The following is a 24,193-nucleotide window of genomic DNA, read 5'->3' as shown; positions in this document are numbered from 1 at the left end:
AGATGCTAACAACCTCCATGTGACATTGTTTTGTAGTTGAGGCCAATCTTTCACAATCAATTAGAGATTTGTTGTTCTTTCTCTTTATTTCTTTTTGTTCTTGTTCTTATTTTTAAGAATAATTGCTGTATTGCTGTGTCTAATTGGAAAAAAACAATTTCCCGAAGGAGACCTCCTGCGGGATCAATAAAGTTCTACCTAACCTACCTAACCTAACCTAAAAGAAGCTACAGAAGACGCATCTTCAGTGGCAAAGAGAGATTGTATCGGAGCGTTGCTAAGATTCACATGTGGAACTAAGTAAGGCAGTGTGCAGACGCCGTCTTGCTTAACTAGCAACAACAAAGGGAAACATTATTGTTACATTGTTTAAAACAGTATCGTATAGTGAGGGCCATGTGTGACGATTGCATTGCTAAAAAAACAAACACCAGTATTCCAAGTTAGTCGAATACCAGCCGACAGATATACTTCAGATGTTAACAACACAGGGAACCAAAGGTTTTGGAGACACAAGTCTTATTTTTGTAGGTCTCTCTACCCCGCATGCAAACATGCACACACATGAACATCTACGGATATGGGATAGTCAGATTCTAAAAACAACCTTTATGGTAGGCTAACTAAATGAGCTAATACCCATCTATCAGCTCGTAGTTAATGTTCATAGCCAATGTTTGATCGCTTCAAATTTTTTGATTGTCTTTTTATTCTTCTTAAATGCTTTTTTGTCATGATTTAACTTCTTTTTTTTTGTTTTAGCTTTTTTTGACAACACTTTCAGACTATTGAGAACATAAAACACTAGGCAATATCTAGTTAAGTTATCAGTAACATGATAACATACAGTGGTTTCAGTAAAAATGATCAAAATCCAATCAAACTACACAAATCCAAATTAACCGATCAAAACACATTTGTCAATCGACTACAGCCGATACCCATGATTTGTTATTGTATTCTTACATTGCAGTTAAAAAGATGTAAAGATATTTCCGCAAAATATTATCCAGTACACATGTCAGGCTTGCAAAAGGCTGAACTAGGTAAAAAAGAGTGTAGACGCAAAAGAACAACGACACATACACGGAGATCAAAATGAAAACAAGTTTTCTTTTCCAATAATGCTTGTGTTTTATTAGCGTTTCATCCAAGAGCATGTTGTGTTTAAAGCTTAAGTGGCAGTTTGCTGCTCATTATAATGTAGAGGAGGCAAATATTTCTTCATATTAACATTAGCTAAACAGCTGTTGGAGAACAAGTTCTGATCCATTCCAAACTTCATTAGTTGCCTCTTGACAAGTGAAAATCTGCCACTAACCCTGTTCTTGTGAGAAACCAACGCGTCAACGTCATATCACGAAGTTTTGCAAAGCCCTTCTGATAGAGAGGATACTAAAGAGCGTAAAATACATTTGATTTGAATCTATGGTTGTCAAAAAGAGAGATCATTGTACGAGTAAATAACATTAATAAATGTTATTTATGAAGTTTGCTCCTTCATTGTGTAAAACTGTTATAAGGTACAATAAAATAAAATGAGCCTTTATCAATCCATGGCCCAAACGCACGACCTACGAGACGGTTATTTACACGACAGAGCTTTAAAAAGTTAAAAATTAAGTTCTACAGCATATCGGTACTGCGGCTCATTACGATCCGTGTTAAAGCTTCTAAAGATCGACAAAGGATTTTCAAAATGTCATTGTTAAAGAGGGAAATTTCATAGAAGAGAAAGTGGATTTTTGCATGTATCTTATAGGAGAAAACCAGGGGTTTGGTTGTGAGTCGTTGTTGATCCACAGAGATGCTTCATGTTAAAGTAGACCTTGAAAAGAAACTGTTCAAATAAATGTAGATTTTCTTCAGGACTGTGTTTAAAATTGTTATCAACTTTCTCTCTTGACAACTATTATTGACGGTAGAGTGTCTTCTTTCTACCATGAGTCTCTTCAGAAATATTCAGTAATATTTTCAGCGATATTTTTGGGTGAAAACCTGATTTTCCAGTCCTGATCCCAGTCTCTCTACCAGACTTGGAACACATTTTCCAGAGGGGATGCTGAGCCTGGAAGTCTCCACGGAGCTTTGTCAAAATTCACACACGAGCAGACGAGGAAAAGAGGGCTGGCAGACTGTCGTCGTATCCAGAAACCAAAACAGATTCCTCCACCATCTTGGCCGCGGCAAGTCTGGCAGTGTGTGTTTTTTTTTTTTTGTTTAAGCACAATATTGCAGGAAGGGCTTGATGAGCCGAGCGGGGTTCGTCGGCTCGGCAGGGGGATGGAGCCATCTGTCCCAATAAAGGGTTAATCCCACCAAAATGCACGAGACACAGATTCCAGCACTTTCCAGTGGCTACATTTCTGCCCGTGTTCTAAGAAGAGGGTGCAGCTATTAGATTCTCCAGAGACCCCCACGTGGTGGTGGTGGTGGTGGCAGCGTTTCAGAGGAGGGTTACATTTTCCGGGGGGTGATTCGGGGATGTTTTGACTGGGCCCGGGGTGTTTTTCTCTGATCCTGGGCTCACCATGATCAGCAGGCGTTACGACACCACAATCAAAACAGGCCTCCACTCAAAACCTGCTCACAGATGAAGCTACAGAAGGCGAAGGGGGAAAAAAAAAAGGAAAGATGGAAGGATGAGGAAAAACCTGAAGGAGCAGCAGCGCAGCGTGAAGCTACATCAAGCCAGAAGGATGAGTGGAAAAGCCTGACGTGCATCTATTGTCATCCGCTCGCACCCAGAAATAAAGCATAAGCCACGCTGGAGCGGAGGAGTGGAGGGATGAAAAGGGGGCGGCGGGTCATTCAGACGCTAAATAAAAAAGGGGGATGAAAAGGAGGATGGAGCCCCAGACGGATGGACAAACGGAATATCATGTCAACACCACGTTAACGCGGCCACGGGCATCACACACACACACACACACGTATGCTCAGTGACACAAAGGCGCACCTGAGACAGACACACACTTCCGTTTGACCATCAGCCTCCATTATCGTCCTCACCCCCCCAGTTTGTCTCCCCGTCCCCCACCCCCGACATCGGCAGCAACATACCTCAGTCACAGATCTGTCTCCATAGATGTGACCCCCAACAAATCCAATCCGGGGAGGAAAAAAATAAATAAAAAAAATCACACCTTCCTCCCTCGTCCAGCTTTGTGATGCTAAGCTAACAGGGGCTACAGCTAAGCAGCGTCCACACATTGGTTTGTCGTGCACTCGGTTTCATACCCACACACACACACACTCGCACACACACAGTGGCGCTTTTGCTCTGTCTCGCTCTCGCTCGGTGAGTGAGCCCCGCTGTCTCCCATCTCACAGGCACCCGCCCACCTCCCCCCCTCATCCTTTCTTCCTCCTCCTTGGCTTAAAACCCCCCCATTCGTTCTTGTTCCTTTTTCTCCAACCAACATCCTTGTAGAATAAACACCTGCATGAAGAGAACAGAGGCTAAAATATTAATACTCAAGTGTTGATAGTCAATATAGTCAAGGAATTTAAACACAAACATTTTGATTTTTTTTTCTCCAAAAAGTTGTTTTTCTCCGTTTTGTGATACACATCCAGACTTTTGAAGAACCACCAGAACATGACCTAGAGAAAGAGCAAGAGTGTGTGACAAAGACTAAATTAATGAATTGTTTTCAGCTGTTATGTTTTTATTTTTGTCTGATATTTTTGGGGTTCACATTTTACTGAGTTTCTTTCTATTTTGTAATTTTGAAGTTTCTATTGCAACATGTTTTAGTTGCCATTTTAACAACAAAAAAAAAAAAAATAATAATTTTTTTTTTAAATACTAGTATTTGTACTAGTATGGTCTGCAGTATTTTTAGGTTTATTTCAGTTTTCTTTTTTTTTTTTCTCCATCTTTTTTTGGCTCGACGTTTTGGAACATGTAGTAATAAAGTAGTTTTTCACAGTTTATATTAATCATACTATTGATCCAAATAAATAACACAACTAAAAAACTTGTGCCAGTCAAGTTTCTGTTTGCTATGTTCACAAGACAAAGGTATTTCTTTCACGCTAGGATAAACTTTGTACAGTTATTTTCCTTTTTTCCCCTCTCTCTACTTTTTGTGACCGTCCACTACATGCATGATGTATTTTTGCCTTATGGATCACCTTTAACCTCTCAATTTTTTTTTCTCAACAGCTTGCTTGTTATTGCTAGCATATCCAAGTACAAATCTAAAGGCACGATGGTAAAATCCAACGAACCGCTTTAAATAAATAAAAATTTAGTTACTAGTCAATATTGCTGACTGGACAAAATAGAGTATCATCTGGTTATTGAGCTGAAATAATTCTTCAACTCCACTTCATGGTTTGCAGTATTACCCATCACTGCAACTAAACACGAGGTATTAAATGGACACACATTAGTATTTATAAGTTAAGGTTCCAAGCCTTAATTCTACTCAGGCCGTAAACTATGCTCAGTTAATTATTTTAAAAGTATATAATGATGTGGGTCATTTATCAATGACATTTAAACAATGATCGCTTTTTGGTAGCAGCTAGTTTGAGCCATTTGTTTAAATGTCTCTTGCATTGCTGCATGGCAAGTCCTGTCAACCTAACCCCCTTTTTCCTGCCCCCCTTTACACTCCCAGACTCCACCCCACCCCCATCTCCATCCACTGCTTCAGTCCCCCATTTTCCTGTGAGCCGTCCTCTTAGCCTATATACAGGGCTCGTCCAATCGTCGGTGCCGCCAAGGCGCCGTAACTCGACACGCCGACAGCGGCGCACCGCGTGGTTAGAAGATTGAAAGCCCCCCGAAAAAACATAGTGAGTGAAAAAGTACTAGAACAGCTGAAAAGCGTGAGCTGTGGTGGGGTCATGGGGGGGCAGGGGGTATGAGCATGAGAAAAGGACGGAGGGGGTGGAAGGTCAGCGGGGATAATGGGCGAGTGGGAAGGTTGACCACACGAAAGCAGAAGGACAAACAGCCAGGAGGGGGATGTGCTCGATGACTATGATTATTGATTTTTTTTAGAAAACATTCAGATCTTTGTGGGGAATAAAGTTTTCATGTTCCTGCTTTTAATCTCACGTCCTGACCTCTCTTGACTTCACTTTCAGGGTTCACTGACCACTTCAATGACCTGAATACCATGGTCATAGTATCACGCTAGAGAGCTCTACACTATCATGGGCACCAACTTCCTGTTTTGTTGCCTCACCCGTCATGAAAACTATACATATTTAAATTCGCACTTGTTGTCCCTATGGAGTCAAATCCTGAATGTAAGGAGAAGATCAATAAAGTTTTCAAATTATCCTGAATTCTATCTGAACTTTAGAAGTTTTTTTCATTCACTTTTAATGCTGTCGTTGCTCACAGCCCCTACTATCATCAGAGTTTATCATCACAGTACGATCACGATCCACTTTCGTATAACTGTGGTGTCAAATGTGTTGTTCATTCAAAATATGTTTGGAGTTTTAACAACTCAGGTACTTGGCTGAGTGGTTAGGAATCAGCAGGTTGGATCAATATCCCCAGAGAGGCACTACATTTATTTAAGTGTTGGAGTCAAATGAAATGAGCTCCTAGTCTGATATATGCTACATGTCAGTCCTTTATTGGTATTAATTATTTTTAATGATTTATTTGAAGATAAATATTGTTAAGGATCACAATAAAAGTATTTATTTTATGTGTCTGTATGCTGTTGAGTTGCATGAGCTTATGCTACAACACAATATTCATCAGCAACGTAAGAACATTACCACGTAACTAACTTTGTTTTCAAGCCAAATAATAAGATTACAAATTTATTTTGAAAGGGAATTGTTATTCCACACTTGCTAGTTCCCGTGCAAATAACTTCTCAATAGCTCGGATAGTAAGTGATGCTACATTTGTTGCGCCTACAAGCGGGTACCTGGTCAGTGACCTCTCTTATCTCACTAGTCATGAATGCTGGTCGAGACGTCAAACATACAGGGTGAGTACTCTTATTTCGTTGGAGTTTAAACCTGTTTTTTGGGTAACGTAATAACATCCTACTGGTCTTGACTCTGCTCGAAACTATTGTGTCGTCTTCAACCTCCCCTACTACCTCCTCGTAGAGGGCGGTGGTTATTATAACATAACGCCACAAAACCTTATTGGCAATGATGTACTTAACATTCAAAGGGTATGGACCTCGTCCATGGACCATGGAAAAACTTTGTGGACTTGAGACTCCCATTGTGACTCAGTGACGTCACTCTCTGACCAATCAGAGGCCGTTAATCGATCAATGTCTCCTTTTTACTGCTGACCAATAGTACTCCTTCGACACACAATACTAGTGCAACAACAACACAAACCGGGTAGAGTAGAGTAGAGTAGGAATAAGACGAGCCGGTGGAAAAGGGTCATACGACTTAGAGAGCGACCCGACAAACCAGTGGGACAATTTGCTCCAGCCCTACTAGTCTAGCGACTCTGCTGAGCCCTAAAATCTGACGTTGGGGTTCCTAAAACGAAAAATACAGAAGGCAAAAAGTAATAGGCCAAACCCTATATCTATACATCGATGAAAGGCATGAATTTCGTTTCCACCCACATGTGGATCAGGACGTACATTGAATATTTATACAAGAAGTACATCAGATGCTGAGTGGAGCAGATCACTCGGGAGGAAAATTTTCTAGTACTTCATGTACCGACACCAAATACATTGTCATTTAAATCGAACGACCGCGTCGGCCTTGTGTTATACGAGCATGTTCGTGTATGAGCAGAGATTTATACGTCCACTTTGACCCCGCCGTGACACCGACTCCAATCTGTTAGATGAATATTTCAGTGCCGTAATAACCCGGTCCACCCGTGCGGGAGTGTTAAACACCTTTATGGTTGGTTTCTGCGTATTTACTGTTGGGTCGTGTCTGTGATTAAAAACCAGCGTTGTGGCCAAAACCCCCACCGACCACTGGTGTCGGGCCTGACATATGGCTGGTAATGCACATAAAGTCCCTTTAAACGAGCCTCCAGAACGCATTAAGTCATTTGAGCAAGGGCGCGTGAATAAACTAATTGAAAAAGTGGATGAGAACAATTTCCAGAACAACATGAGCTCGGGAAATGAGATGTGCCGCTTTCAACGGTGGAATTAACTGCAAAGCACGGCAGCGATATACTGACGGCTCAGAGAATGACGAGCTGAATGCGAGTGTGAAGTGTTCTCTCGGAGCAACGAAAAACAATCTCAGCATATTAGTGGATGAAAAGCGTATTTAGCCGCATTTAAATTTCCTCAGCAAACTATAAAAACGCGATCACATTTCAACACATATGCCGTCTCAAGACAGAGATGTGGAGTTTTTTTCTGATCGCAAAAAAAACCCTCATCATTCCTTCTTTACCTTATCATGACTGTAATGACATATTGAAGTTTTCCTCTCCAAGATGCAGTAAGTCTCTCATCATGACCATGTTTTTAAGATTACTTTATAAAGTTCTCCCCCGTCTGAAATCCCAGCAAACAAGATGTTACGAGTCCATTGTGACGTTATAATGGTCTACACTCCTCTAACCTGCTGTAATCATGCCTGCTTCGTTTATACAATAAGTCCCTTGGAGGTGGACCTTTTTCGGGATTGATCATGTGCTTTTACAAACATCGATGTTTGACCAATAAAAGCAGAGTGGGCGTGGTTATGGTAAACAAGATTTCCTCCCCAGAAAAACAAATCATTTTCAGTTAATTTAGTTTTGTACAAACAGACACATACTGATGAGTACAATGGTGGTCCAAGATCAATTTTAGAGACACTTAACATCAACATAGCTTTAAAACGTTCTTATTTGTTAACTTGTTAAGCTTCTCAGATCATTAGAATCCAACAACACTTTTGTTCCATGCCTTCTGCATTGCAATACGTAATATTAATACAATTTTAATTTCTAACAATTAAAATGCAAATATTCACATTATACGTTTATTTTTCGGTTGCAATTAAAACTCCAGCTGCTAGATTGTAGCAGCCAGTAAGTTCATAGCTAAAGGAACAATGAAATTCCGCAAAACTGAGGACAAGAGGATACCAATTGATCCCAGCAGCTTTTAAAGTTATGATATTCTAGATTAAAAAAAAAAAAAAATCAGTTTGCGCCCTTGAATCTGCAACAAACATTTTAATTGAATCGTGCAATACAACAAATATATTGTTGTTCCTACAGTATTGCAAATATATTTGTATTATATTGTGATACATACTGTATCACCAGATTTTTGCCAAAGGAAAACAAACAAAGATCTCCTCTCAGCAACTGTCACCAGTGAGTCCAGCTTCATGCCAACCACAGAGCCAGCTCCTGATCCACCTGTCCAACCTGTTGACACTCCTCTTGGACTCGGGTAGGAGGATAAAGAACGTGCTGTTGTGTTCTAGTCATGTCAAAATTAACATGACTTTAAAAACTTGCCTCGAGGTAAGGGTTCCAGTAAACCAGTTCTTTGAGTCGGCTCATACGAGGCCGTCAACAACATGTCCATCGCAGCGACAACAAATAATACAGTAAAACAATCCAGATGTCAGAAGAGTGCGACTCAAGTTTGGGAAACTATATCTGATCTGAGCCATCATCAGAGTGACTTCATCAGACACTTATAAACAATTCAAGAGTAGCGAAGAGAGAAGAACCACCTCCACCGAAAAACCCCCAAAAAGGTGTAAGAATGCGTAGCCGACAATAGTCCCGGGCGAGCGTGAGAGTGCGGAGGACTCACAAGGCACGGCGTGACGGTAGAGGTTGTCTCTGATGGTCTGCTGCAATTCGTGGTCTGCCGATGATTTCTGGAAGCGCTGGCTCAGATAGTGCTTCAGGTCTTTGTTCAGCTTACTTCCTGTCAGTATGGACACAAACGAGAGTGAGCTCATGGAATCAAAAACAAGAAAGATCTAAACACAATTGCGATCTCAGGACGCACACACTGGCTTGTGAACCGTTTGGATTTGAAAACATCGTCTGTCACCGTGAGCCCTGTTCTACCTTCCCGGCTAGAAAGCTAGCCAAACCTGCGGCGGCTACGCTACCAAACAGCCCTCCCATCGCTGGACCATCTGGCCTTCAGACACACATTAGGCTACCGAGGGGCAGCTCTGCTGGAAAGTGTCCGTGTGTGTGTGTGTGTGTGTGTGTGTGTTTATGAATGAGTGGTGCTAAGCATGTGTGAACAGGATGTAAAACAAGGGCAACAAAAACAAGTCTCCTCACCCGAGAGAGAGAGAGAGAAACGACAACAGATCTTACATCACTATCATTTATCTGCCATCTTTTGCTGCTGTGAGTGTTTGTGGTCGGAGGGAAACAACTAGTCACACAAAAAAGGCTCGGATCCTGTTTCCATGGAAACAGTGTGTATGTGAGCGAGGGAGCGAGAGAGGGGGAGAAAGAGAGAGAGAGAGCACTTCTTCATGTACTGGTAAATAACATTATTTTTGGCGTCACACAAAAAGGATACATTGAGTCAAAAAAAAAAAAAAGCCTTTCATTGAATTATTCGATTAAACACTTAAAACCAAAATTTAACATAGTTGTTAGTTGTCTCATTGACAGACACAGTAGTTGCGCCAAAAATAAAAACAAATTAAAAAAGTGACAAAGGTTATCATGGCATATGAACTCAAGAGTTGCGTCCAGGTTTTGAGCTGGAGGTGTAAGGACTTGAAACACTCCCTGAACTAACATCGCGTGGTTCTGAGTGAGACTCAAAAATGTGATACAAAAATGCCGAAATTAGCCTCATAATTCAAATAAGATCATTTCCCAACTCACTTTCTAACTTAACCATCTACAACTCAGTAACAAACGTATTCATCAAAACATTCTACCTTCATCTCACACCCTCTCATTGAACCCATCCATTATTGAAAGGATTGTTTTCTACTTCTACTGAGACGTAACTAAACTCATGTGCAGCTAAATCTTGACGATGGTGGGCATCACCTAAAAAAAAAGTTTATATCGATAAATTAACTGAAGTAACATTAGCCCAACGTGGAGACGCTCGTTACGGTCAAGTTTACCAAAAACAAAAACCTGTTAAGAAGGAAAAAATTTGAAATACACCATTTATTTTTACAGTTTTAATCAGAAGGTTGGTCTGTGAATATAATGCTTGAATTAAACTGGTGCAAAAAAGGGTGGGAACACCCGTTTCAGGGTATAAAAGATAAACCACAACTCGTCATGAAAACATTTTTTAAAAATTGACGAGGCAAAAATTTTAAACAAAAAAAAACAATCAACCTCGCCAAAAACACAACAATGTAAACTGCGTAACGATAAAATGTGTTCTTTTATAGTCTTTTAAAGAAAGAAAATTCATAGAAACTATTAGATAAATGCATTTAAAGATGTCAAACACAAAACACTATATAGAAAACGACGAAGAGAGAGTCAACAAGAAAAAAGAAAAAAAGCAGCTTCTTTTTAGAATAAATAAAGCTAATTGTGTATCATTTTAAAGAACAATGAGTTAATTTTGATGTCATCAAAGAGCTTGTTTGCACACGCTAACAGCTCCGTCCGTCTTCCATCGAGATGTATCACTGAGTAAGTAATCGGCTGCAGGGGTCACAGGTCAACGCTCTGACCACGGTAAGACTTAGCGAGTCAAACACACTTAGATTGCAATTACGACAGCAAACAAAGCCTGACGGAAGCTTCAGAAAACGACAGTAAGATGTTTGTCTTCAGAGCAGATTGAACGGGACGACTTCAAACACAGCCAACCTGGTAGAGATTTACAGCAGAGGACGCAGTACAAAGACTGGGACATCAGAGGCCGCCAGTCAAATCAAAAAGGCTGCTTCTTAGAAAATGTGAAAAAAAAGGAATCTTTCCCGTCCCACCCCGACATGTAGACGCGGTCGTCGACAGTCTTTGGCCGACATCTTAACACAATGAAGGAAAATTGAAAGTCACTGGGCTCGCAGGAATCCTGAGCGTTTGCCCGTTTTAAATCCACAACAGACCACGACACTTCCAGCAGACCAACATGTCTCGTGTGTCAAATGTTTCACAGACGTCCCTTTGATTCTTGTATCACGTTTTTTCTCTTAACCAGTGGTTAGAAAATAACTATTTATCAACGCGGTCATCAATTCATGGTGATATCTATATAATCTGAGAGTAAGATAGGAAAACTGTGGCGTAACAATATTGTTTAATTCAAATTTGCAAGTACAGGGTGTGAGAAAATATGGTTAAACGATAAAATGCAACATGTTTTTTTTTTTTTTAACCATACTATTGATTGATATTTATACTTTTGTATCCAAAAAAACCTGAATATATACAGATACATTTTGACTTTCAAATCAAATTATATTTTTTATCACGTTCTGTTATCTTTTACATTTCAATAAAGTGTGAATAAAATACATAAATTGTATTTATTTTTATTTTCAATGAACATCCAAATATTCACGTTGTTGTTCATTCAGGTGTTGCAATTAATATTCCAGCCGCTAGTTGGCAGCAGACAAAACATCCTCCGCTGCTGGAGGAACAATGAAATCCCAGCAGTGACTAAGGACGAGAGGATACAGTTGACACCTTTTGGTTTCAAAACAAGTAAGTACAGTTAAGAATTCATCAAGAGCCATGTGGTCAGTAAATTCCCCAAAACCAGAGTCAAGTACACGGACAATACTATAATAATATACTTTGTTTTTTTTTGTTTTTTTTATATAAACAATTTCCGGAAGGAGACGTCCAGAGGGATCAAGAAGTTGATCCATCTATTTATCCAGGTTAGTGTCATTGAGATTAAAATCTCTTTTACAAGAGAGACCTGGCCAGGACGGGGTTAAAAAATATAACAATACATAATCTCTGTTGTTGCTACAGTAACGCAATATATAATATTGACATATGTTATACGTTATTGCCAGATGTTTCCAATACACAATCCTACTGTATTTGTAAGCCAACAATTTGTGTTAAAAGCTCGTAAACGTTTGCATTGACTGGTAACCAAAGCAAAAAATACATCTGTTACTAGAGTTCGGTTTAATGTTGGCATTCAAATAAAAACAATAAAAAATAAACACATGTTTTTATTTGTTCAGGCTTTTCCTTGATTTTCTGGAACTCCTGTTATCAGTTTAATCTTGATCTTTAAAGTTTATACTTTATTGAATATTGTTTTGATTGTTTAAGTGCTTTGTGACCCTGGTCTGGAAAAACGCTATATAAAATAAAACTTACTTAACTACCAGTTGAGTAAATGTCACTTCAGAAAAAAAAAAATTCAAAATAAAACAGATTTTAGACCGTAATAATCATTAAAACGGAAATAATGGAGAAAAAAAATATGTCACTTGCCCAGTAACAAATCCCTCATGAGTAAAGTTAAGTTAAGACATCTCTGTGGAGTCCTGGAGTTTACATCCACGTGTGGATCAGGAATTTGAACTCATGTCATCCGTGTCATCACTTCGACTTCACACAAGACTCGCAGACGCACGATAGTGGAACCCGGGCTAAATAAAGTCTTAAGTAATCAAGTCTTAAGTGAGCACTCTATCCCGGGCTCAAGTTAATCAGATCATCAGAGCTAATCACCATCTAATGGATCCAGTCGGTGGTCGCTACGTGCTCTTGACGTTCCTCATCACGCCAATCTGATCCGCCATATGTCCTAATCACTCCTCGACTGGAGACCTCCGACTGAACCCCTAATGGTTATTAGAGACCTCGCTTCTCATCGTAATTAATGAAAGAGCAACGACAACAAGTCGTCATGTGACACGGCCTCGAGAATTAAAGCACAGAAAGTAGACGGTTAAGGTGTTGTTTTTTTTGGCCCAAAATCTAGACAACATCACAGCACTGGGCTATCAGTAACCATGACAACAGCCAAAGGATGAGCGTCAGCAGCGCTCGACAGAGGAGCATCTGCTTCCCCCCTCTGGATAATGAGGGAATTACAAAAATAAAGAAAAAGGATGACGTTATTCCTGTTTAATAACAAGAATACATAACAATAAGATTCATTAAATAGGTTTTGTTGATACTTACGAATTCTCATTACTGTTAAATGTTAAATGATGTTTGTAATAAAATGGTATGAGATTTTTATTTGAAAAATTAATGTCAAAATGTAACTTTTTCATATTTATTTTCAACATTAGATATTGTTTTAGTACAACTTCATACTTTTTTCCTACTCCTAATCAGACATTATATCAAGTAAAAACTGCATTGAAGTGATGTGTCTTACATTTGCTGAAATGGTATTTAGAATTTGCAATTATATGAATTTCTCATTTAAAAAGCAAACATATAGTGAGCATCATTTGAAAGCAAACCTTTTTTGACTAATGAAAAATAAATGCGAGTATGAATTTTTCATAAAGAAAATAAGCATAATTGTACATACATTGTATTTGACATTTTTAAAATACAGTCAAATATCTTCATGATTTAATCTTCAATCTTTTATTTTAAACAGTATTAAATAGTTTAAAAACTAAATCATATGTACAATTTCTTTCCCTAATTGTTTTCCAATACAAAAAAATAAAAATAAAATATGCAGTATACAATTTTCAACAACATTTTCTTTTTTTTAAATCTTTTTTTTCTTTTTTTTAATAAAATTCTGATTTCGATCCAATTAAGTTCTAAAAACATTCACCTAATTTCCTTTAAGTTTATTAATTATTCTAACTCAAACCACAATGAGGCGCTATTTTCGATTATTCACACTGATCATACTTTCTGAAAGATTTGTTAAAATTCATCCAAAAATGTCGGAAAATAAATAAATGAGAAAAGCAAGAGTAGGGAGGTGTAGGACTCCTTTGTTGAACCACGACAAGTTCGATTGTTATGGGTGTTTGCACAATGACTTCTTATTATTCTGGTCATGTGATTAACAAGCCTCTCAAACTAGAACAAAAGAACACACACAATACGCTGAAACAAACACACACATGACTCAGAGACGTGGTGATCTGATGTGGAGATCAAGTCTTAGGAAGGAGAACATCTCTGCTCAGGTGTATCGATCCAAATCTCACATGTTCTCTGTTCAGATAAAAATCTCTTTCATCTCAAAATAAATCCATCTGATTGCGACATTGTCTTTGTAACAATAGATCTAAACTTAATAACTATTAATTAGGTTGTCAAAGAAATATATTTGTTTTTATGCGTTTAAATTGTATTGTATTGATGCTATACGTAGTATTTTCATTTTGACCTTTCTTTATTAAAACATTTACCTGAAATTATGATCAAATAAAGTTGAATGTTTACGTCTGATACCTCAGTTATATAACTTTTCCATTTTCTTTTTTAAAGAGAATTTTAATGGGTGATTGCCTCAGTTTCAATAAACGCCGGCACGGTTCCCTACAACAACAACAAGCTGGAGAAACATCCTGTGCGCTAAAAGCTTCCCAGCAGTGAGACGTGTGACCCTCGCACCTCCTGCTTCCTCTACAGGGCGACTGCTGGGGTCTCACAGGTCCAGCATGAAGTCACACCCGGACTACTGCAGTGAGTGAGTGAGTGGCCAAGAGATGGAGACAGACCGGGAAATAGAGAGCGAGAGAGAGAAGTAAGAGAGTGACAGCAGTGATGATGAAAAAGGAGTTATAAAAAGAAAAACAATGTTCTAGTTATTTATAAAGGAGAAAAATAATTCACACTTCTATTAGTTCCCAGACTGAACCACCAGGGGGCAGCATATAATCCAAAAACGTGAATAACAGGTTGTCTTGTGTCACAATTAAAGTCATTAATGTTTCTGATGTTTTCATAATCATCTAAAGAACATTTGGATCCAAGGCATTTAGGTTCACGCGGTTATTAAAGCTCAATGTCATCCACTGACAACTCACATTCTTTTTTTTTTACCAGTTTTAAATTAACTCCATGTCCCTCAGGACTATTTTCAAGCTCAACTCATTTTCATCCAACTAGGAACATTAGGAATTAAATGCTTATTAAGTTTTTCAAAGAATACATTTGTAGAAAATAATGTCAGTAAGTAAGTAATTGTTATTTATATAGCGCTTTTCCAGACCAGGGTCACAAAGCGCTTAAACAATCAAAACAATACTCAATAAAGTATATACTTTAAAGGTCAAGATAAAACTGATAATACAACAGGAGTTCCGGAAAAGCAATGTGCAAAAATATTACATATATACATGTCAATAATATATTATATATTATATTTAAGTGTTGAAACACAATTGAGGCATAAAGAATAATAAGTTTAGCTATTAAATACATTTAGTTATTAAAACGTTTTTTTTAATTAAATAGCATAAACAAAATTTAAAAAAAAATGTTAAAGTAATGTGTAAAATGTCTGAATGAAGTACGAAACCAGGGATTGAATCTTGTACTTGGACACGTAAGCTGAAGAGTTCATAAACCAACAGTGTTGATTTTCATTCTGGCGTTCACTCATCATCTTCCAACCTTTGGCACGAGGGCACGACTGACCCACTTCCCTCACTGGAGACTCGGTCAAAGATGCTGCGTTGAACATCTCGTCTTCGCTCGACCACACGTGCACGCCAGAGAGACACTTCCGACCAACATCTGCTCGCCGCTCTAAATTTAGAACGCGAAATCCAGCGTTTGGACGGTTTGTGATCCAGAACAACACACTGGATTGTGTTGCTGCGGAGTTGTGGGCTAATGGGGCAGCAGTCACTGCTTGTTACGTCTGCCTTTCTTTTTCTGGGTCAGCATTCACAGCCTCACAGCTGACTCCGGGCCACACACACACACACACACACACACACAAATGCGCCCAGCATGAACAATGACTGAACACTTAACTGCTGAGCCACTAAATGATCATCACACGCTGTACGGCGAGCGTGAATCACCCACCATGAACTCCCCGCGTGTCCATATTTGGACGTCTGTGTGATGCATGTGCTTCTATAAGTGCTCGCTCGTGTGCTACAGGCCATGTTTAGTGGACCACGAGCGTGTTAAACAGCTGAGCAGCTTCTGGGTGATCACAACCATTGGAAAGAGAATGTCTTCCATCAACTCTGGTCGCCCACTCCCATCCTGACGCGACGAAGGTCAACGACACTGAAGAGTTTGTGATTAATATAAAAAGCTCCTCCTCACACCAAGGCCTCGTCATATTCTCAAAAAAGTGGACCATGACCATATGTCCTATCAGGAACCAACAGGTAATGACCGATAAGACAATTGTTCTCCTTTAAAAACAATGGAGGACAAAAACAGATTTTAAACAAATGTTATTTAAACAAGAAAACAATTAGTTCTTATGTCATTTTTGGGCTTTTCCTCTTGTTAACCAAGTTAAAATTAGCGGTATAAGACAATAGTTATATCCTTAAATAACAACACTTATTTTCACGATACTGCGCTGTAATTCAACAGCACTGAATTATTTAAATTAAATTTTTTGATTTTTCGTGGATTAGGAATCATATTTTTTCATTGTCGTTCAAAATTCATTATAGTTATTTATTGTTAATGGTCAATAAAGCGTGCATAAAAAAGAATTTTTTTTCAAATGCAAATGTTCATAGCATTTTTGTGTTGCAACTAGATTCACAGCCCCTAGATGGCAGCAGTCATAGCTCAGATGGTAGAGTGGTTGACTCGTGGTCTGAGAGGTGGCATTGTGTCCCTGAGCAAGACACTTTACCCTGATTGCTCCTGATGGTTGAGCTGGCGCGCTGCGTCGCAGTCTACTCCCATCAGTGTGTGATTGTGTGTGTGAATTTGTAACTTAGTGTAAAGCGCTTTGAGTGCTGAATAAGCATAGAAAGCGCTATATAAGTAAGAGCCATTTACCATATCCTTCAAAGTGAAATGAGCAATAAAAGTCTTGCGAGACCAGGCAATTACTGAGGACGAGAGGATTCATTCGACCGCAGCCGATTCTAAAGCTTTTGGTTTTGGTTCAAAACAAATAAAAAGTTACAAGTTTGTCAAGAGGTCATGCGGTCTGTAAATTCTGCAACACCAGAGTCAAGTACTCGACAATACTACAAATATATCAAATATATTGGCATTCCTATAGTATCGTAATATAAAGTATCGTCAGATTCTTGACTAAACACACACCTAGTTCAGATTGATTTTGCGTTTTAACTACCAGAACATTGAATCCATTGTTTATCTAAAATAGTTGTGATTTAATATCTTCAATCCGATGCTTCCCAGTCATGCAGCTTATAAATAGAGCACAGAGAGCTGAAGCTGGTGAGAAACTGTGTGTCTGCGGGAGAGTATTGGTGTGATCGACCCGTCCAGTCCATCACAGTTTTGTCTAGAGTTCATTTCTCACTCAAGTTTTATTCCCACCATGCTTGGAGGTCTGAGGTGGATCAAGTCTTTGTGTGGTGATTGCGTTTTCTTACAGAAGTCCACGTTGACCGGACTGAAGACAAACTGTAAGCCTTTGAACGTCACTTTAGATTAAAGAATTTCTGCAGTAAAACCACCACAACAAGATTCACCTGCACAAGCCATGGTAGAACAACGAATGGTATGATATAAAAGTAAGTAAGTAATTCTTATTGGTATAGCGCTTTTCTAGACCAGGGTCACAAAGCGCTTAAACAATCAAAACAATATTCAATAAAGTATATATTTTAAAGATCAAGATAAAACTGATAACACAACAGGAGTTCCAGAAAATCAAGGAAAAGCCTGAACAAATAAAAACGTCTTAAGATGTTTCTTAAAGGAGTCAGTAGACTCCATCAAGCGCAGAGAGAGGAAGATCGTTCCAAAGCTTAGGAGCAACAGCCTGAAAAGATTTCTCTCCTCTGGTCCTGAACCGTGTGCGAGGAACCATAAGTAGATTCTGATCCACAGACCTCAGAGCCCGAGCTGGGGTGTAAGGCTGGATCAGATCAGTGATGTAAGGAGGAGCCTGACCACGAATAGATCTGAAAGTAAGAACCAGAATTTTAAAGTCGATCCTAAAAGAAACTGGAAGCCAGTGAAGAGTTTTAAGGATCGGAGAAATGTGAGTTCTTCTACTTGAGCTGGTTAGAATTCTCGCTGCAGAGTTCTGAATCAACTGCAGGTGAGACAGATCCTTCTTGTTAAGACATGTAAACAAACTGTTACAATAGTCCAGACGAGAAGAAACAAACGCATGGATTACAAGCTCCAGATCATGTTGTGACAACATTTTCCTAAGTTTAGAGATTTTTCACAGTTGAAGGAAACAGTTTCTGGTCAGTTTTCTGCAGTGTTGAACTAGAGACATGTCTTTATCAAATACAACACCCAGGTTTCTCAGGCTCAGTTTGACAGACTGAACTAAGTCACCCAAGAACTGACTCAACCCTAACCAATCAAACTAATCAAAGCAAACCAAGCCTACTGTTATGGTGCTGAGTTCTATGTGAGGGAGTGTGACAAAGTGTTGTTTTTTTTAAATGTTTGCATCATACATTATTTTCAGTGAGGCTTTTCGTACTAAAATAAAACGACTCCAAATGCAATTCTTAATACTAAGCATCCATTGAGTCCTAAAGAACGATCGGAGGGAGGGGCGTCTGGATACGAGCCAAGGCAGGGAGTGTGCCACAGATGTGCCCCCCGACAGCCCGGAGGGAATGTGCCGAGTGGACAGAAATACACTCTCCCTCCGCCAGTGAGCATCAGACATGGAGGACCACCCAGTCTTACTGTAGCGCAGACCCTCGCTGTCACTCTTGATGCCAGGCACCAGTTTTTAAACTTTCCTATGACTTGTTCATGTGTAACGTTCACGATCCGAAGTCATGTTTTTATGGACCATTCTCTCTCAATTATCCACTCAAGCATTTGTTTTACTTGGAAAATAATAATAACAAATATAAGAGGTTTTCCTTCTCTTTCCTACACAACACAACACTTTTGTATTGAACAGTCAGCAAATAGCATCACAGACAATTCCATCAACATGACAAAATGTAAGATCTCTTAAAAAAAAAAATCCTCAAAATTGGAAACACAAGTGCGCTTATGGTTTAAAGTCGAACTCCAAGAGTTTTGTCAACATGATCATGAAAGTCAGCTGCACATCAAGGAGAGCTCGAGGGAAGTCGCCCTCTTTAAGTAAATAATAATAATAAATATTCCCTTTCCAGGCCAGATGAGGCACCTGAACCCCCATTTATTCGAGAGGTTGTTGGGAACAAAAATGTCAAAACTCTGTCAAACAAAGGCGTGTGTCGAGTAACCATGACGACAAGATCGAACCCGTGAAGCTGACGGGCATGGACTGATAGAACTTGTGCACGAGACTCAAGCTCATAACATCTGCTGGTGAAAGTTTGACGGAGAGGATTGTCTGGATCAGCAGCGAGAGAGAGAGAAGAAGAAGATGTTAGAGAGTTTGTTCAGCAGCAGCTGCTCTCGAGTCATGGACGAAAACACAATGTATGAAACAAGTGAGGATTAAAACTACTACTGAAGGCAGTGAGGCGTGTACAAGTACCTTGAACTCACTGATGACTTAGAGATCCTACCTCTGGTCCTACCGCAGCAGAGACACATTGTTACAAGAAGATATTGGATTATAATGAGGACGACGTTAAGAAAGAATACACTATTTCACACTTGCATTCCAGATACACAGTCGCACAAAACAAACCTTGTATACAAACACGTACCGACACGCGCAGTGCAGTACACACAAACATAAATACCCATTACTTCACACATGGTGTGTGTTGTTTTGTTTTTAAACACTGACACACGTACAATTGTGTAGAAACAAACATTCAAACAGGTACAAGGACAAAAAAAACATGACTACAAACACAGACCTGCATAGACATACACACAAAAGCAAAGACACACACAGAAACCTATACATACACACATACCTGCAACTAAAAATACAAAAACTTACACATGCATACACACTACATAAAGCTATACACATAGTCACTTTTAAAAACAATACACATGCACACAAACACAATCATATAAATTACGCACACCTAAGCTACAGTAAGGTTTCTAAAAGTATTCAAAGTGTTTAAAAAGAATCAAGACTAAAATACTGTATCCAGATACAAAACTTGTTTTATTCATTTATTTTTGCACTACCTCGGACCTGAAACTTGTTATATTTGAAGCTACTTTTTTTGTTTTTATTACAAATAATGAACCCGTGGTTCTGTTAATTGTTGCAACAGAGCTTTATTTAGCTTTTTTAATAAAAATATTATTCTAAAATTTGGGGGTCTTTTTTATCCTTTTGCTATGAAGTATCAAATATTTTAATAAGTATTGGTACCAAGTTAGTAGTTAGTAGTATCAACTCTAACCTAACGCACAAAAATATGAACACAATCAAAAGCATGCACAGACACACTTTATTAAACCCCTTCACTTGATATGCATACACACCTGCAGCGACGCACACAGAGAAACACAAACTGAAAAATACAGGCACTCAAATAAATACTACACAACTACTAATGCACACTCTACATGAAGCTACACACACACATTCAAAGTCATGCATAATCACAAACACGCAACTACATTTGCAGAGGCACAAACACAAAGAAAACCACAAATCTATACAACACACAAAAGTGTTACACTTACAGAAAAGAGTAAGAAGCTGACATTGTGGGTCAGTACTAGAGTTGTGTAGCGGTGTGAAGAGTCTCTGGAGCAACAGTTATGTGATCGTATCCTTGTGTTGAAGGTAACTAAGTGAATACAAACAAAGATAACGACAAACTTCTACCAAAAAAAAAAAGTTGACCCAGCTCCAGGTTTGGTGTGTGTTTACATTCCAAACACTGGCGCTCAACGACATTTCATGGTTATCTCTCTGCGTAGTCGCTTCTCTACATCACCTGAACAGGAGAACATTAAAGAACCTCTCCATGACGTGCGGCTAACAAGACACCGTCGTGGACACAATTAATATTCTTCAAAAGTGGGTCGAGCTTGTTGCATCTGCAGAAATAGAGCGTCATTAATCACGGCTCATCGAGGAGATTTGCCACTTCAAAAAACGTTATTTATAAAGTTGAGCACTGGACGTATCAGAAGTGCTGTGTCGGCAGGTTAGCACGAGTAGCTTTATCGGGAGATTCAAAATCCACCTTTTGAAATGTTCATTTAAAGTCGTGACGGAGCAAAAATCTGTTTTTAAAATGGATGTTAATGGCAGCGAGAAGTCTCTCTGATGTGAATACATTGGCATCTTGTAAGTAGGAGTCGAGTGGAGTGAAACATTTAGAGGATGTGAGTCAGAGGACATTTGTCTGGTCAGGAAAGAGGCTGAACCGGGGTTGAGCCTCCGTTCATCTTTCAACTCACAGATCTGAGGGCAGAGACGTGGACGGCAGGAAGTGCCTACAGAGAAGCGCCGGCGTTGGCCTCCATGACATCTTTCCACACATGGAGGAAGAGGCGACAACCACACCCGGAATGAGAGGAAACCCTCAATGAAGCTGCAGCAGGCAGACAGGAAGAACCCGTCTCTCCGACTCATCACATTTTCATTTTCAACGACTTCACGAGAGGTCTTGGGGTCCAAAAGAGAACGCCATTGTGTGCAAATGACTTTCAATCATTGGGAGAAGCATCCAGGTGTGTCCGACCGGTTGTGTTTATCAGAGCGGAGAGAGAGTGTTGGTGAACTCTTCAGGTGGACGTGACGCGAGGCTGACAGCTTTAAGAACAGAACTTCATTAGTAGATACGGAAGCTATGAAGTGTTTCAGTGTAACCTCAACTTGAGCCCAAAAATAATCAAATATTTAACTGTAAGTTACATTTATAGCAACAATAACACAACACTTATATGTTTAAATCTCAGACAAAGCTCTGCTTTACAATTGTGTTTCAACATCAAGTATCAATAACGTTCTCACTAAGATAAATTGATCATATATTGATAATATGCAGCATCACATTTATCAATTATCAATACGTGATGTCGCCTCCATGCTGATGGGAGGTACTTGGACTTCTCGAGTTTTTCTGCTGTGACTTCTGACGATCAAAAGCTGACTAAACATTCAGGAGAATACGTGTATAAGTAGACCATTATCAGAGAGCTGTCAACATGGCCAGGAGACAAAAAAATTAAATTACTACAATTAGGGAAATTAGGTGATACAAATACATATATTTAATTAATGTGTTTAACATGTTATCTCTAGGTCAAGGTGACCCGGAGGTCCAAAAACAAATTCAGTGTTCAAGGTTGTTCTTGACCCAGAGACAACACAAGGGATACTTCAAACACATTTGTTTCAGAGCCTCCGGGTCACCTTGACCCCGAGATAACAGAAGGGTTAGTCGCACATTAAAAACAGAAAATTGCCTGTGAGAAGTGGTTATAGGAAATGGTGGTATAATGGAAACAGAGACAACTTATTTGTATGATCTAAAAAGTTGAGCATTGCTTACTGTGGCAAGTCTGCTAACTTTTTACCTTTCACCACTGAAAACGATCCATAGCATTCTATTTTACCAGCAAATTACATTTCACGGATGCAGACTCACTGACTTTTGCGTTAAATCCAGCCATATTGTCCAATGTAGGCTGGAAAATACTACTGTCTTTATCAAGGCTTATATGGTTTTGATTTCCCATCCATCAGTCCAAGTACATTAACCTCATGTTTTTTTCTCCGTCGGTCAAAAAGTCATGATTCAAAAGTTAAAGGCGATCTGTGATTTTTACGTAATAAACACGTGAAAGTCCATAAACCTGTCTTTTGTTGGACTATATAAACTTCATCTGCAGTGACAGAGACAAAGATTTCACTCTTGATAACGAAGCCAGTCAGAAAAGTCAAGGTCCTGATAACGCTCATCTGATTACAACTTTAATCAGAAGGACAAACCGTCCTCGTGGACCCAGCAGAGGACGGAGCTTTGCTTTCAAGTCGGAAGAAAACAAACATCACCTCCTGATCCTCTACATGTCTGCTGCCTGTGTTGGAAAAGTAAACAATGCTAACACTCAAAGTGACTGATCTCTCCGTTGCTGTAAAAACACCTCAAAGTGTCCGGAACAGACAGTAAAGCAGAGAGAGATTGAAAGCTGCGGCGCCGAAATCACTTTGGAGACGACAAATGTTGCTGTCAAAGTCCCCAGGGCGGAAAATAAACATAGTGGATTTGTGTCGGAGGCTCAACTGGAAACAGTCGGGAGATGAATTTGTGACCTGAAAACAGCAGAAGGATCGATCGAGAGAAGACCTGAAGAGTTACTGGTAAAAATATCAATGCATTTCTCTGAACTCCATTATTATTGACCTTCATTTTTGCAAACGTTCTTCTTCAGGCGTCTCTAACGTCCGCCCCTCCTGCTCTCCTAAAGTCAACATGTCGCTGACCTCAAAGTTCTCCAAGCCAGCTGCTGACAAGCCTCTTGGCCTCGGATCAAATCCCTCGCATTCCTCAGATGAGAGTAGAGCTCCGATTTGGGATGGATGAGCGGCGGCGAGAGCCATCACTGCCCTACGGAACCGACACCCTCCCGGCCTCCGCCCCCCGCACCCTCGTAACAAGCCACTTTAATTAGTAGTTAACACGGCGACTGGACGTTAAGTGCCGAGGATGATCGATGGCGTCACTGAATTGTTAGACTAAAAATGATTATACACTATACTTATACGCCATACTTAAATTAATGCTAAAAGATAATCAAGACACAGATAACTTGAAAGAGCCATTTGCCAGAAAGAGACGACCCCCTGGCCGGGGAAATTTGCCTTAAATATAGCCATGTTTCTACAGTTCGAGACCGTTTCTCCCGGAGCTATTGAACTGTAGAGCTGTCGGCAGAAAGCGCGTCCGATCGATCGTAAAGCTTGTATTTTGTTTGACTTGAAGCGGCGAATAAACGACCCGTGACACTCTGCATTGACCATTCATCTCCACGAAGCAAAGTATTAAGACCCGGAAGTGACGGCGTGTTGGAGCGACCGGAACGGACTCCAGTGCTGTGTCTCAAATCGCATACTAGCGTACTCAAAGTTAGTATTTTTAGTGCATCTCAATTCTTAGTATGCGAAATTTAGTGCGCCATGCACACTAAATTGTCGTACTAACACGGCCACAAAACTGAGTATGGTTCGATGGACACTAACCACCCTAAACAGCCGCCATCTTAATTACGTTTTAAACGGAAGTCACGTCATATATAAATGCATATATATGCATA

General features: G+C 39.5%; 1 protein-coding gene across 7 annotated transcripts in view; it reads right to left on the bottom strand.

The window, feature by feature from the left end:
- magi1b (membrane associated guanylate kinase, WW and PDZ domain containing 1b) overlaps positions 1 to 24,193 on the bottom strand; it is a 111,202-nt gene that overhangs the window by 56,958 nt on the left and 30,051 nt on the right. For all 7 annotated transcript variants that reach the window (XM_087801475.1, XM_087801478.1, XM_087801477.1 and 4 more), the window contains exon 2: positions 8,748 to 8,864. In XM_087801475.1, the coding sequence (XP_087657601.1) occupies positions 8,748 to 8,864 (117 nt within the window). The remainder of the gene's footprint in view (positions 1 to 8,747; positions 8,865 to 24,193) is intronic.

This window comes from Callionymus lyra, chromosome 10 (genome assembly GCF_982586985.1).
Source record: "Callionymus lyra chromosome 10, fCalLyr1.hap1.1, whole genome shotgun sequence".
Classification (NCBI taxonomy): Eukaryota; Metazoa; Chordata; class Actinopteri; order Syngnathiformes; family Callionymidae; genus Callionymus; species Callionymus lyra.
This window is presented reverse-complemented; position numbering and strand designations above follow the sequence as displayed.